The sequence below is a fragment of the Crocuta crocuta genome, unplaced genomic scaffold (assembly GCF_008692635.1).
Source record: "Crocuta crocuta isolate KB4526 unplaced genomic scaffold, BGI_CrCroc_1.0 scaffold143, whole genome shotgun sequence".
In the NCBI taxonomy this organism is placed as follows: domain Eukaryota; kingdom Metazoa; phylum Chordata; class Mammalia; order Carnivora; family Hyaenidae; genus Crocuta; species Crocuta crocuta.
The window spans coordinates 1,458,987-1,472,160 of NW_027529175.1; the positions used below are offsets into that span (position 1 = coordinate 1,458,987).

The 13,174-nt window shown below is 39.6% G+C and overlaps 1 protein-coding gene across 1 annotated transcript in view; it reads right to left on the reverse strand.

The window, feature by feature from the left end:
- Positions 1-2,600: 2,600 nt before the first annotated feature.
- SLC25A17 (solute carrier family 25 member 17) overlaps positions 2,601-13,174 on the reverse strand; it is a 46,230-nt gene continuing 35,656 nt past the window's right edge. Inside the window, exons 5-9 of the mRNA XM_077757848.1 lie at positions 8,545-8,661; positions 7,386-7,531; positions 7,204-7,299; positions 5,312-5,394; positions 2,601-3,410 (exon numbers count right to left, since the gene is read on the reverse strand). Of these exons, the coding sequence (XP_077613974.1) occupies positions 3,263-3,410; positions 5,312-5,394; positions 7,204-7,299; positions 7,386-7,531; positions 8,545-8,661 (590 nt within the window). The 3' untranslated portion in view covers positions 2,601-3,262. The remainder of the gene's footprint in view (positions 3,411-5,311; positions 5,395-7,203; positions 7,300-7,385; positions 7,532-8,544; positions 8,662-13,174) is intronic.

The window sequence follows — 13,174 nt, forward strand, 5'->3', positions numbered from 1 at the left end:
CCATTTCACAGCCAAGGAAACTGAGTTTTATACAAGTTCGGTAATTGCTTTGTTCTCACAGCTGGTAAGAAGTGGGGCCAGTGTTGAACCTACGTCTAATTCCAGAGCCCAATCTTCCCATCATTATCCTTGACTGCAGGAAACTCAACTCAAGTCTTGGCTCCAACCACGCAAGTCATTTGATAGTTCTGTGTCAATTTCATTGTTAATTAAATGGGGACATTGCTCCTTGTCCCTCACGGAGACACTGGGATTATAAGATGAGAAAGTATTGAATCTTGAAGAAGACAAACTGCTATATAAATCCAGGAACGGTCACATGTTTCACTCAGATTTTCCCTCTGTTGAGATCATAAAGGGATTTAGCTGACATCATTAGCTCTCAAACATCCTCTGAAGTGGGTAGTATTATTATCTCCACTCATCAAAAAGCTGAAGCACAAGGAGATGATGTAATATGCTAGTCAGTCGGTGGCAGAGCTGGGAATAAAACCCAAGATTCTAACTCCCACTGCTTATACTCTTATGGCCAAGCCTATTTTTGTATTTCAAATTTAATAGTAAAATTAAGATGAGGGTAGAAAGATTAGTGTCCACTTCAAAACACAGATTAAATACTTACAGAAATTAAGTTTTCTACTGCAGTGACACTAATATAATCCCAAAGGCTCTTATCCTCACATTCTAGAGAAACTGCATAAAGAATCAAAAGTAAAAATTTTCCATTTCTACAGGACAGACTTCAGTTCCTTAGTTTTCTCAAATAACTTACTAATATCAAAGGTTACAAAACTGGGTGAGTCATTACCTAGTTTCAACTAGTTGAGTTGGTATGCTTCCATAGGGAACATAAAACCTCAATATTAAATTGTTCTCCCATAAAATTAGAAAAAAGAAGCATCAAACAGATTTTCACATCATAAAATCTCATTTAACTACATAACTTGACTTGGAAATTATTCTAACATACCAACCTGAGCTCCAAATTCAAATTCCAAAGCAACTTGCATAATTAACAAAAGTACACATGCCACCTTCATGATCATTCTTCTCCAATATAAAAATAAGTTTTGTGCTTCCCACCCAAGGCTACCAGACACACAGGAACCTTAAAGTAAAATAAAAAGTAGTAATGGAGGGAGGGGAGAACCTGGGTGGCTCAGTCAGTTAAGCATCTGATTCTTGATTTTGGCTCAGGTCATGATCTCATGGTCAGTGAGATGGAGCTATGCCTTGGGCTCTGTGCCGGGCTGCTGGGCATGGAGTCTGACTAAGATTCTCCCTCTCCCTCTGGCCCTCACCTGCTCCTGTGCATGCATGTGTGCGCTCTCAAAAAAAGAAAAAAAAAAAGGTAGTAAAGGGGCCATTCTGTCTTCAATTCTCTGGCTTAAATGGGGGTTGAGTGTTCAGTCTAGTTCCCAGATTATTAGCCCCTCCTAATTCTTGCTTTCTAGAACACACAACCATCTTTCAGTTATTAGGAGTTTGATCATTACATGTTTTGAAATTACCACAGGAACAAGAGAGGAAATAAGAGAAAGAACTTCCACTTTCAAAACTGAATTAAAATACTGGAGTCCACATATACGTCATTATTCCTCTTGGACTCTGGCTGAATCAGACTCATGCATGAAAAACGTGTTGTTTGCTTATAGGGACAAAAACTAAGCCAAAGGAACCCAAAGAGATGTTCGCCTAATGACCAGAGTTTCCTTCTTTGGTGGCTTGAGAGGTCTAAATCTACCCCTAGCTGCATAATTAAAGTCTTACCACCTTAACACGTGCTAGGAGGCAAAAGGAAAGGATGATGGGTGGGGCGCTCAGTTTTCTCAGGGGTGGCTTCAATGTATTAGTCCAACTTTCCTTTGGAAAAAATCTTTTCTTGGTTTCTATCCTTGAAATCAATCATAGCTTCTGTTGAGTCAGAGGATCTAAGGTCTCTCAAACTTTAAAGTATGAATCGCCCAGGGATCTTGTTAATCCAGACTATGATTCAGAAGGTCTGGGTCCACGTGCCCAACGAGCTCCCATGTGAGGTCAGTGCTGCTGCTCAATGCAGGTACTCCAAGTTGGAGGGCTATAAGGGTTGTTTCCAAATAGAAATCGCCTCAATCAGATGTTTATTCTCAAAATATACAGCCTTCCCCAGGAGTTTGTAAAGGGAGAGAATATTCCAGAGCCTAAATAAGGTATCTGCTCCCTCTCCTTTTTCTATGATTTTTACCATTTGGTTACTTGAATGTGATACTTGAATGAAGGGTGACTTTTTTTTTTAAATGTTTTTATTATTTCTGAGAGAGAGAGAGAGAGACAGAGAGAGTGAGCGAGCAGGGGTGGGGCAAAGAGAGAGGGGGACACAGAATCCAAAGCAGGTTCCAGGCTCTGAGATGTCTGCACAGAACCCGATGTGGGGCTCAAACTCACGAGCTGTGAGATCATGACCTAAGCCAAAGTTGGATGCTTAACCGACTGAGCCACCCAGGTGTCCCAAGGGTGACTTTTTAAAATGTCTTTTGTGCTGACAGTTTATTGGAGCTTGACTTGATGGGGTTTGTATGGAGGAGCATAAAACTTCAAGCCTTTTGTAATGAAAAGACTGATTCAAAATAAATATTTTTTAATTACATCAAGTACTAATGAATAAGTGATGTTTACAAATAGTTCATAAGAGAATCATTTGGGATGAACTGTTTTCATTTCTCCCACAAAATAAATAGCTCATGTTCTAAAGACAACACCTTTCCTTGAGGAGGAAAAAAGTTCAACAAAAATAAAGTCATGCCCGCGGCACAATCATAACATGTTTAGTGAGGAAAATACCAAGATTAAGATATACAAAAGTCTATGGGGAGGGTTACATGGCATTAAATGTGTACCTAGAACCTGGGGGCTCAGGGAAAAAGAACAGCTGGTAAATTTAAGAAACATTTTAACTGGAAAAGATAACACATGAAAGCAACAGTCCACTCCCCTTAAAAAAAACAACAGATACCACAAACTTTCATTTTTACGTTTTCAATGTTTTCTTTTCACATGACCATTAGACCAACCTCCCCAACAAAATTCAACCCACCATCATAAAAATTAAGTTGTCAACAGGTCCAGCTGGCTCTATTCCATGTTTACCCTTAGATGCTTTTCCAGCCAGTGAGGGTAAAACTCACGGAGCAGGTGGCCAAGAGTAAAAGGAGAATCACTTTCCTTCACACAGAAGGAAGTGCACATCTTGAGCATCTTCCTGCACCTGCCGGGGTGAGGTGTCTCAGTGCTTGCGCACACTCTTCAGCCCCATAACTGTGAAGGTAGCAGCCGTCAGTTTCTCATAAACAAGGAACATGAGAGCAGCGGTGAGGACTGTCTGCAGCAGTTTGGCTTCAAGGCCTTTGTAGAGTCCCATTATTCCAAAACGTCTGAAAGGAAAGAGGTGTGAAAAAAATATATACGGTTTTCTTCATAAAAGTCAACTCGTGCATCAAAGAAGCATGCTACAGTAGCCACCGCTTAGCCCTGGGGGGATATATTCCAAGCCCCTCAGTGGATGCCTGAAATCGTGGTTAGTACTGAACCCCCTATTTTTTTTCCTCTACATACACACCTGTCATAAAGTTTAACCCATAAATTAGGCACAGTAAGAGAGTAACAACAATAATGAATAATAAAAGAGAATAACAATATACTGAAATAACAGTTATGTGAATGTGGGGGTCTCTCTCTCTCATAGTATCAATGTCCTGGGGTGAAGCGAGGTGGATGATACAGGCACTGGGACTTGGTGTTAGGTCCTATTGACCTTCTGATGAGAAGTCAGAAGGAGGATCCTCTGCTTCCATACTGCAGCTGACCATGGACACTTGAAACCATGGGAAGGGAAACTGTACCTAAGGGGGTGGTTGGATATTTTATCCGCATTTCCTAAATTTTATAAAAGTGGAATCATATAGTATGAATTCCTTTTTGTCTGATTTCTTTCACTCAGCATAATTATTTTGAGATTCATATTGTTGCATATATAAGTCCTTATTTTTTTATGAGCAGTATTCCACTATGTAGTCACATAGTAACTTGTCTATTTACTCTATGATGCGACATTTATGTTCTTTCCAGGTTTTGATTCTTACAGATAAAATTATTCGTATCTGTATACAAGTTTTTGTGCAGACACATTTCATTTCTATTGGGTATATACCTGGCTGGAATGGCTAGATCCTATGGTAGTTGTATGCATAACTTTTAAAGAAAATGACAAACTGCGTTCCAAAGCGGTCATCGTACCATTTCATTTTCCCACCAGCAGCATAAGGAAAGTTCTGGATGTTCCACAGTCTTCCCAACACTTGGTATGGTGAGTATTTAGTTTTACTTTATACTAATTCTTTATCTTTGATTTTTCTCATCCCAAGCATATTGTGATTTTCTTAAACAATTTTTTTTTCGAGAGAGACAGAGTACGAATGGGGTAGGAACAGAGAAAGAGGGAGACACAGAATCTGAAACAGGCTCCAGGCTCTGAGTTGTCAGCATTCAGAGCCTGATGTGGGGCTTGAACCCACAAACCGCAAAATCATGACCTGAGCCAAAGTCAGACGCTTAGCCAACTTAGTCACCCAGGCGTCCCAAGCATATCCTGTTTTTGTAATAAATTTATTTTCAAAATATCTTACATCTAGGAACAGTAATAAAGTTATAGCAGCTTTTGCTTCAGAGGAGGCCCCTGACTTATTTGACATCCCTAAGGATCAGCTTCTTTAAATGAAATGAATTCAGGGAAATGATGAAAGCACCTGCCTCACAGGGCTATTGTTAGGATTAAGTGAGATTACCATGTAGGCACGGAGCTCAGTGTCTGCCACAAGGCAAATGCTCAAAAATGTTAGCCACTCTTATCATCATCATCACTGTCGTCATCCTTACGAGAACTATTCTTACTCTTCCTACTCCCCCTCCTTTTCTCACTATAACTACTGCTCTATAATATCTTTATTTCTATCTACAAGAGAGGTCACAGGCTATGCCACTGATGGCAGCACGACTAGGGCAGAACAGTCTCTACATTAGATTACAGGAAGCTTCCCTCTCTGCAGGAGTCCTGTGCATTTCTAAGTAACAAAGAATAAAAACCTGAACTTTTTCTGTAACTTCCCAAATGCTATCAGACTGCGCTAAGCCCCCAAAATGAGAAATGTCTGAGCAGGAAGAGGTTTCTAGGCTACCACTGCCAAGTCAGTAGTGCAAGTTAAGCAGAATCGGCCATTCCCTGGCAGAGATGGCTGCTGAAAGACAGAACAGAATGTGAAGCATCTACAAAGCTCACTTTACTCGTTGGTGAAGAAGATAGAGAACATTCCGAAGACTCCCCAGTGTTCTGTTTTCTGGGTTTAGTCTGTGACGTCCAAACTGGGGAAGAAGAAGAAAAAAAAAAATCAATTTCTACTTGCAGAGGAAAGTATGTTGGAGTAAGGTCTTATAGTATACAGTAATAAAAATGTCCAATTACTATGCAGATTTCATAAATTTTCTCTTTTCAATGAAATAAGTGAAAATAAGAAATATTTTTCAAAGAAACAAACATGAGAATTTTCACTTCACAGAGAATTATGGGGAAAATTCTACCTCCAAAGAAAACAAACATGCCCACAATGAAGATTTAGATACTAATGGTATGCCTTGCCCTCCGGTCCTTTAAAAAGTCTGATAAACACAAATCAGAACCACTGCAGTCTAAGCTCTTCACATGATATGTTTACACTGTAAAAGTATCAAAATACATTGCTGTTGAATTCCTTATATTAAGTACCAATTTAAAAATAGCATATCAATAGAAATACTTCTAACAGAAAGTAATAAATCTTTGAACCGAAATACTTTCACTATCATTCCCATTTTATCTATCCATAAATACTTTCAATTTTTTCTCTACAACTGATCGTGAATCTGTCCATGTCTTATCTCTCCTCTCCACTGCTACCACTGCAGTGTAGGCCACCATCACCATTCACCACAGAAGAACCAGCAGAATCTTCTCAAATTGTAAATAAGATCACACCACTGCCTGGTTTAAAGCCCTTTAAAGGCTTCCCACTCAGGCGAGAATAAAATCTAGAATCCCTACCTATAGCCTTCCCTGCTACTTTTCTAATCTCATTCTGAGCCCACTCTCCAGCCACAGTTGCCTGTTTTCACTTCCCAGGATTCACCAAGCTCTTAGCTCATCATGTTCCCTCTACCTAGAATGCTCTTTGACACTTGGGTCCTTAGCTTCCTTTAAGTCCTAATTTTTATATATGCCTCCTCAGAGGAGCCCAGTCATCTTCAATCAGCCCGTCTAAGAACATCTGCACCATGCCCCTTCTCCACCAAATCACAGAATGCAGTTCACTTCCTAGATAGCTCTTTTCTCAATTTGTAACAACCTATTTATTGTGCTTATTTACCGGTTCATTCTTTCCTCTATTATTTCTATGAGTGCAGGGATTAGGACTTTTATTCACCATGTGTACCCAGCTTCCCACACAGAGTGGGTGCTTAATAAATACTTTGATGAATAAATAATTGAATGAAAAAAAAGGAATTTGAAAGCTCTTCAGAAAAACTAAATTATTAATTCCTCCTGAATGAACTAAAGGAAGCAACTTCTGATTTTTTAAAGATTAGCCTAACCAAATCAGCTTTCATGAGAGGGAAACAAGTATATACTTTCCCAAGGTTGTTAAAGAACCTCTCCTCCACATTTGGATTTTCTGAGACACTATGTTACCTGGAAATTACAAATGTAGACTTTGTTCCAAACCAAACAGGAAACCAAGTGATAGCCAGCCTAATTAACAATATATCAAACAAATGAACAAATGCATAAGGAATGCTCCAGCCTACCAACTGACTACTTTATTGCTTTGTTAACACTGCTTTAAGCAGAGAAATCACATATTTTATTTATTTAAAAAAACTTTTTTTAGATGTTTATTCTTTTGAGAGAGAGAGAGAGACAGACCGAGCATGGGCGAGGGAGGAGCAGAGCAAGAGAATCCCAAGCAGGCTCCAGGCTCTGAGCTGTCAGCACAGAGCCCAATGCGGGGCACGAACTCATGAGCCAAGAGATCATGACCTGAGCCAAACGCTTAACCTACTAAGCCACCCAGGTGCCCTGAGACACCACATATTTTAGAATGTTGTTTGATTAGATGCAGGGAGAACCCCAGCACTCACCCTCAGAATGGACTGTACCGTCTGCATGGGATAGGTGACTGTGGTAGCAATCGCTTTGGATAGTGCACCAATGATGAACACGTCCAAAGAAGAAAGCTGGAAAGCAAAAAAAGAACAAACCATATCAATGCAAATAAGAGAATGTCCGAGATTTTTTTGCTGCTTTCAAAATCAGGGATTACCTTCATTCGTTTCTTTAGAAGTTGCCGCTTTAAACCTTCATAGAACATGAACTGGATGGCAGGATTGAAGACCAACAGCAAGGAAGGAAATGTGCCATTCCATAAAGCCAAGATTCCTTCATCTCGAATGATCTGGTGAAAAGCATCTAGGCAAGAAATCAAGGTTTTGATGACAGTCCCCGAACTGGAGACCATAATATGAGTTTTGTTCAAACATACCCAGGACACAAATCATACTGGTTCTATTAACATTTCCTTCTTGCAATGATATTCTGGGGGCAAGTTCATCAGTTGACTACTTTCTGATAATCATCAGACACTGACAGTCACCAGGTTATTGAGAGACCAATTTAAATCACAGGCAACTCTTCCTGACAATCTATCATTAGAAAGTCAAGTTTTCCTTAATAATAACCACCACAACCACCACCATCACCACCACCATCACCAGCACTACCATCACCACCACCACCACCATCACCACCATCATCACCACCACTACCACTATCACCACCACCGAAAACTCTGTATTACAGAGAATTGTGAACTGATACCCTATGTGTTTCACAGCAGAGTCCAGGATACAAAAGACAGCTCCCTGGGGTCCCTTCTATAGAATTTGACTAATAAGGAAACTACTGTTTTCATTACAAAGATGGAAACATGGGAAAGGGGAACCAGGTAATGTAGTACTATTAAGCTCAAACTCATTAGATATTAATAGGATATTTTTATGCAAAGAAAACACTAAAAAAAAAAAAAGTGTAGATTATTCTTTAGAAATATTTACCTCCTCCCCCCAACACTCCATGGAACAGTATACTTCTCTAGCCCCTGACTTTGGGTTTGGCCATGTGATGTGCTTTGGCCAAAAGGACATTAGCAAACAAAATGCGAACAGGGGTTAGAAATATGCTCGTATGACTGGACATGTCCTCCTGTGCTTCTGCCATCACCAAGAGAAGAATATGAGCAGAATGGCCCCAGCCTGGATGAGTCAAATCCTGATCAATCCACAAACACATGAGCTAAACAAATGCTTACTGTTAGATGTCAAGATTTGAGGCTCTCTGACATGCAGCAGTATCAGGCAACAAATTCCAGACAGAGAGAGAGAAAAGAAATTCCTTAAGTAGGAACTTACCCAAGAAACACTTACCAATAATACCTTTGTAGTTGGTTGGTACAATGTCTTCATTTCTAAATTTTGCCCCTTGCAACTTCAGTCTGGTGTTTACCACCCAGAGTGGGGTTGTTAGCAAAACATTCACCACACCTTTCAAAAGAGAGAAGAGACAAAGGGAAAGCAAAATGTAACTTTTCAAACTTTGCTGTCTTACCTTACATCTATGCACCAATGTTTCATTTCTACTTCTGCTACTGACCAGAGGTCAGGAGACCTGAGGTAAGGTGTCTCTGTGACGGGGTACAACGCAAGCCACCACTGTTAGAAGCCATTCAGAAGCCTTGCCGATAGCAAAATGGTTGGCAGCAATACCTTTCCACATGAAAAAGAGCAAGTTTCCTCACTTGAATAACAGGACATGATCTATTTGTCAATTTGTATAGCATCCAAAGCAGCAATTTTGATATAGCCTTAAGTACCATATTTTAAGTAAAAGCTTTAATAAGGCTTATTGATCACATGCTAAGTCCATGACAACATCCAATAAAACACACACTTTACAACTCTCACGTCAGTAGCTTACATGGTTTTAAGTGAGTATGGATTTGGTACAATGCGTGACAGTGGAAGAAAGTGGTGATATTTGAAAGAGCTTCACCAGGGACTAGATAGAGGCTCACAGAAGAGTTCCTCATCGTTTAGGGAATTAGGATAGGCAGGCAGCAAGCAGTAGTTATGAACCACCACAAAACACCTGAAACAGCTCCGCAAGCATCATGATCCTTACAAGCTTAAGGACTGGGGGTCTTGGCCCCCCAAGGTTGCCTCAGAGTGGAACAATACAATGAGTCAGGTGCTTCTTTTTTGAAAACACATGATCCCAAGTTAACACCATCTTGAGATATTAAAATATTCCTCATCAGTCCTGGAATGATTAAAAAAATACCAGATAGAGTTGTAACAATGTGGCTGATTAGATACTTTATAAATATTTGTTAAATAAATGTTGAACAAATGAACTAATGAACACACTCAGCAAACAACCATAAAGCTATCTAGCTCTGGCCACTCTCTGAAGAACCAAGACGCAAAATCCTAAGGAAGAGAAATCTTCTTTTACTAAAGTCATTTAAATACAACAGGAGAAAGAATGCTTTGATTTAAGGAATCTCAAAACACACTACTCAGAAAACACAGTCTAACCAAAGACAAGCTTGAGGAAACAGCCAAGAGATTCAAGTCCAATTTTTTCAATTCAAGTCCAATTTTTTTGCTGTATACAGTTGCTAAAGGGAGACATTTTGTTACCTCTTTCTTAAGAGCATGATGAGAACACATGTCTCAAAATGAAAGGCATCAAAACATTTTATGAGCTGTATTTATTATATTTTTAAAGAGTCACATAACACCGACAAGTCATCTTCAGCTATGACTCACTATATTCAAGCATTCTCACGTAAGGCATTGATCATAATCTGAAAAAGCCTTACCTAGAGAATCTTGCTAGTCTTGTTTTTAAAAGTGTCAGTGCCTCAAAGACCAAGACAGAAGAGTAACTATACATGAGCCTTTTGCCCAGACTTTTTAATGTGTTCCTATTCAATGTACATATCACTTGACTGAAAAATCAACAGCCAGAAAAATCAGACTAGAAGACACTACAGAGCAGTCTATTGCCTTTTTTTTTTTTTTAAGATGAAGACAGGAGAGCTCAGGAACAGAGATCACAGGCTTCTGTGGATACTGCAGACATAGGGACATACCTTCCTAAACAAATGAAATGGGTTGTCCATTAAACAAATTCTTTAAAAATAAAAGTTCCTTTCATGTTCTATTTGAGAGGCAGGCACACACAAAACACTTTGGAGGCAATGCAGCCTTGGTTAAGATTTAACCATCATTGAAAATTCTGCTTTCATAGTTCTTTCTGCCCACAGGGTCCTGTCCCCATGCTTTAATAAAATCACCTTTTTGCACCAAAAAAAAAGGGAAGAAAATTCTGCTTTCAGATCTCCATTATTAACATGAGCTGAAAACGGAGAGGGTTCTAAGGATAATTTCAAGTACAAAAATGCACTACATCATTTAAAGAAGAGCACATAAAGTCCTTGTGAAAACATTAGTATTTGAAAGCTTATCTGAAAAGTTCATCTTCTAAGTCAAAACAGATGGAGAGGTATTTTTTAGCCACTATAATTTTACGAGTTCTGAGAAAAGACACTCAAAATATATGAGGATTCAAAACTTTACTAAAACTTAAAACCTATATAATCAAGCAAAGGATAGCATTCCATGGAAGAAAAACAAGCTACAAATGGTCATGACGAGGGATTTCAACCGTCACTAATGCACAACAGATACAGCTGAAGAGGAAAGAAAGTTCTCTGCTTATTTATAAGCCTGCGTAGAAAATTCTTCTTTCGGTTCCAAGCTGTGGCTGTTACTTCAGTTCAAATACGGGAATACTAACACTTTACCTACTTAAATACAAGAAATTGTTTTTCTTTCAATTTGAATGATTCTATTTTTATTTCTTTTTTTTTTTTTTAATGTTTTATTTATTTCTAGGAGAGAGAGAGAGAGACAGGGTGAGCGGGGGAGGGTCAGAGAGAGAGGGAGACAGACTCTGAAGCAGGCTCCAGGCTCTGAGCTGGCAGTCAGCACAGAGCCCGACGCGGGGCTCGAACCCACGAACCGCGAGATCATGACTCAAGCGAAAGTCGGACGCTCAACCGACTAAGCCACCCAGGCGCCCCTCTATTTTTATTTCTAAAAAATTATTTGTAAGAAAACAGAAGCACAATTAAGAGATGAACAGTAACTGAACACATACACTAAAATTATATTCACTGATTCAGGAAATAATTGGAACACAGCTATTTACTTCTGAAATCGTGAACACAAAATGGTTTTTATCAGCAGTGAGTCTCCTTTGTTAAAGGAGAGAAAACAACAACAGAAAGTACGCTAATTATGTGTGCGCCTCTGGGAAGTAAGTGCAATCACCACTGATAAAGGAAAAGGGTAGAGAGATCAAGGCCATAAATCTAACCATCTGGCTCCCTATGAAGGAATGCAACTTGATACCCAAAGGGAACAAATCCGCCTTTACCAGATTAAAGACCAGAGGGCAGAAAAGGAATATGAACTGTCCTAATAGTAACACCACTGGCATTCAAAAACAGCTATTGGTAAAAATTCCAATTTCATAAAAATGGCAATTATCTTCCTCATTTAAGTTTTCCTTAAGATTCTGTTCCCAAACTCTTCCCCAAGGTATCAAGCTATATGAGCTTTTTTCCTATGAAAATACAGTATGTAATAAATTTCTATGTTTCAAGCAGAACTTGAATAACAATAATACTGTTCCCAGTACTCCTTGGAGACAAAGAAACTCATTTCTTTGATTTTAATACATGACAGGGCCCCCACAGCAGGAAAAGAAAAAGTGGTTCTAATTCTAAGAAAGCATAGGTATTAAGATATGAGAAAACATGTTACGAGGAAAAATTTAAAACTCCCAAAAGTAATTTCCAAAGAATTCCCTACCTTCAGAAAAAGACAATCTATAATCAGAGGATCTCATATAAAGGACTACAAAATACATTTGACCAAGGGTCTCTCAACTGTGATAGAACTGACATTTTGATTCTGGGCTGGATAATCCTTTGTTTGGGGGCAGGAGTGGGGACTCTGTGTATCAGACAGACAACAGTAGTTATTGAGGAATGGAGTTATTAAATGGATTGGTATATTCAAGGAATGGGTTTTCCAAGGGAGGATGGGAACCGGTAGAGATCAAGCTAGACGTAAGCAGCATCACCACAGATCTTGTATGCTGGGCTCTCATCCTGTATACGTTGGGGGCCTTCGACACTGCAGGTGCCATGACTTCATCCTATGTGCAGTTGACAGACATGAAGGGTTTGAAGCTGAGGATAACATAATCAGATCTGGGTTTCAGGACAGCAGTTCTCCACCATCTCTCCAAGAAGACACGTAACAGATGATGCTCACAACTGACACAGACCCAATGCACCTTTCTTTCACATACTCAAGCAGCCACTACAGAATGTAAGTGTATTAGACTGATACTATGGCTTTTCTCCAACCTGCTTATGTCAATTGTATCTGTTATATAGGCAAAGCTCTACAGGTATGTACAAGAAAAGGCACAAAACTCCAATAGTGAATTGATACACCTTGGCCATATATTTAAAAAAATGAGGGGCGCCTGGGTGGCTCCGTTGGTTAAGCAACTGACTTCAACTCAGGTCATGATTTCATGTTTGTGAGTTCAAGCTCCCCATCGGGCTCTCTGCTGTCAGCATGGAGCCTGCTTCAGATCCTCTGCCTTCTTATCTCTGCCCTCCCCAACTCATGCTCTCTCTCTCAAAAATAAACATTTAAAAAATTTATTTTATTTTATTTTATTAATTAATTAATTTTTAATGTTTTATTTATTTCTAGGAGAGAGAGAGAGACAGCGTGAGCAGGGGAGGGTCAGAGAGAGAGGGAGTCACAGACTGAAACTGGCTCCAGGCTCTGAGCTGGCAGTAAGCACCGAGCCCGATGCGGGGCTCGAACCCATGAACTGCGATATCATGACCTAAGCGAAAGTCGGACGCTTAACCGACTAAGCCACCCAGGCGCCCCTAGCCTG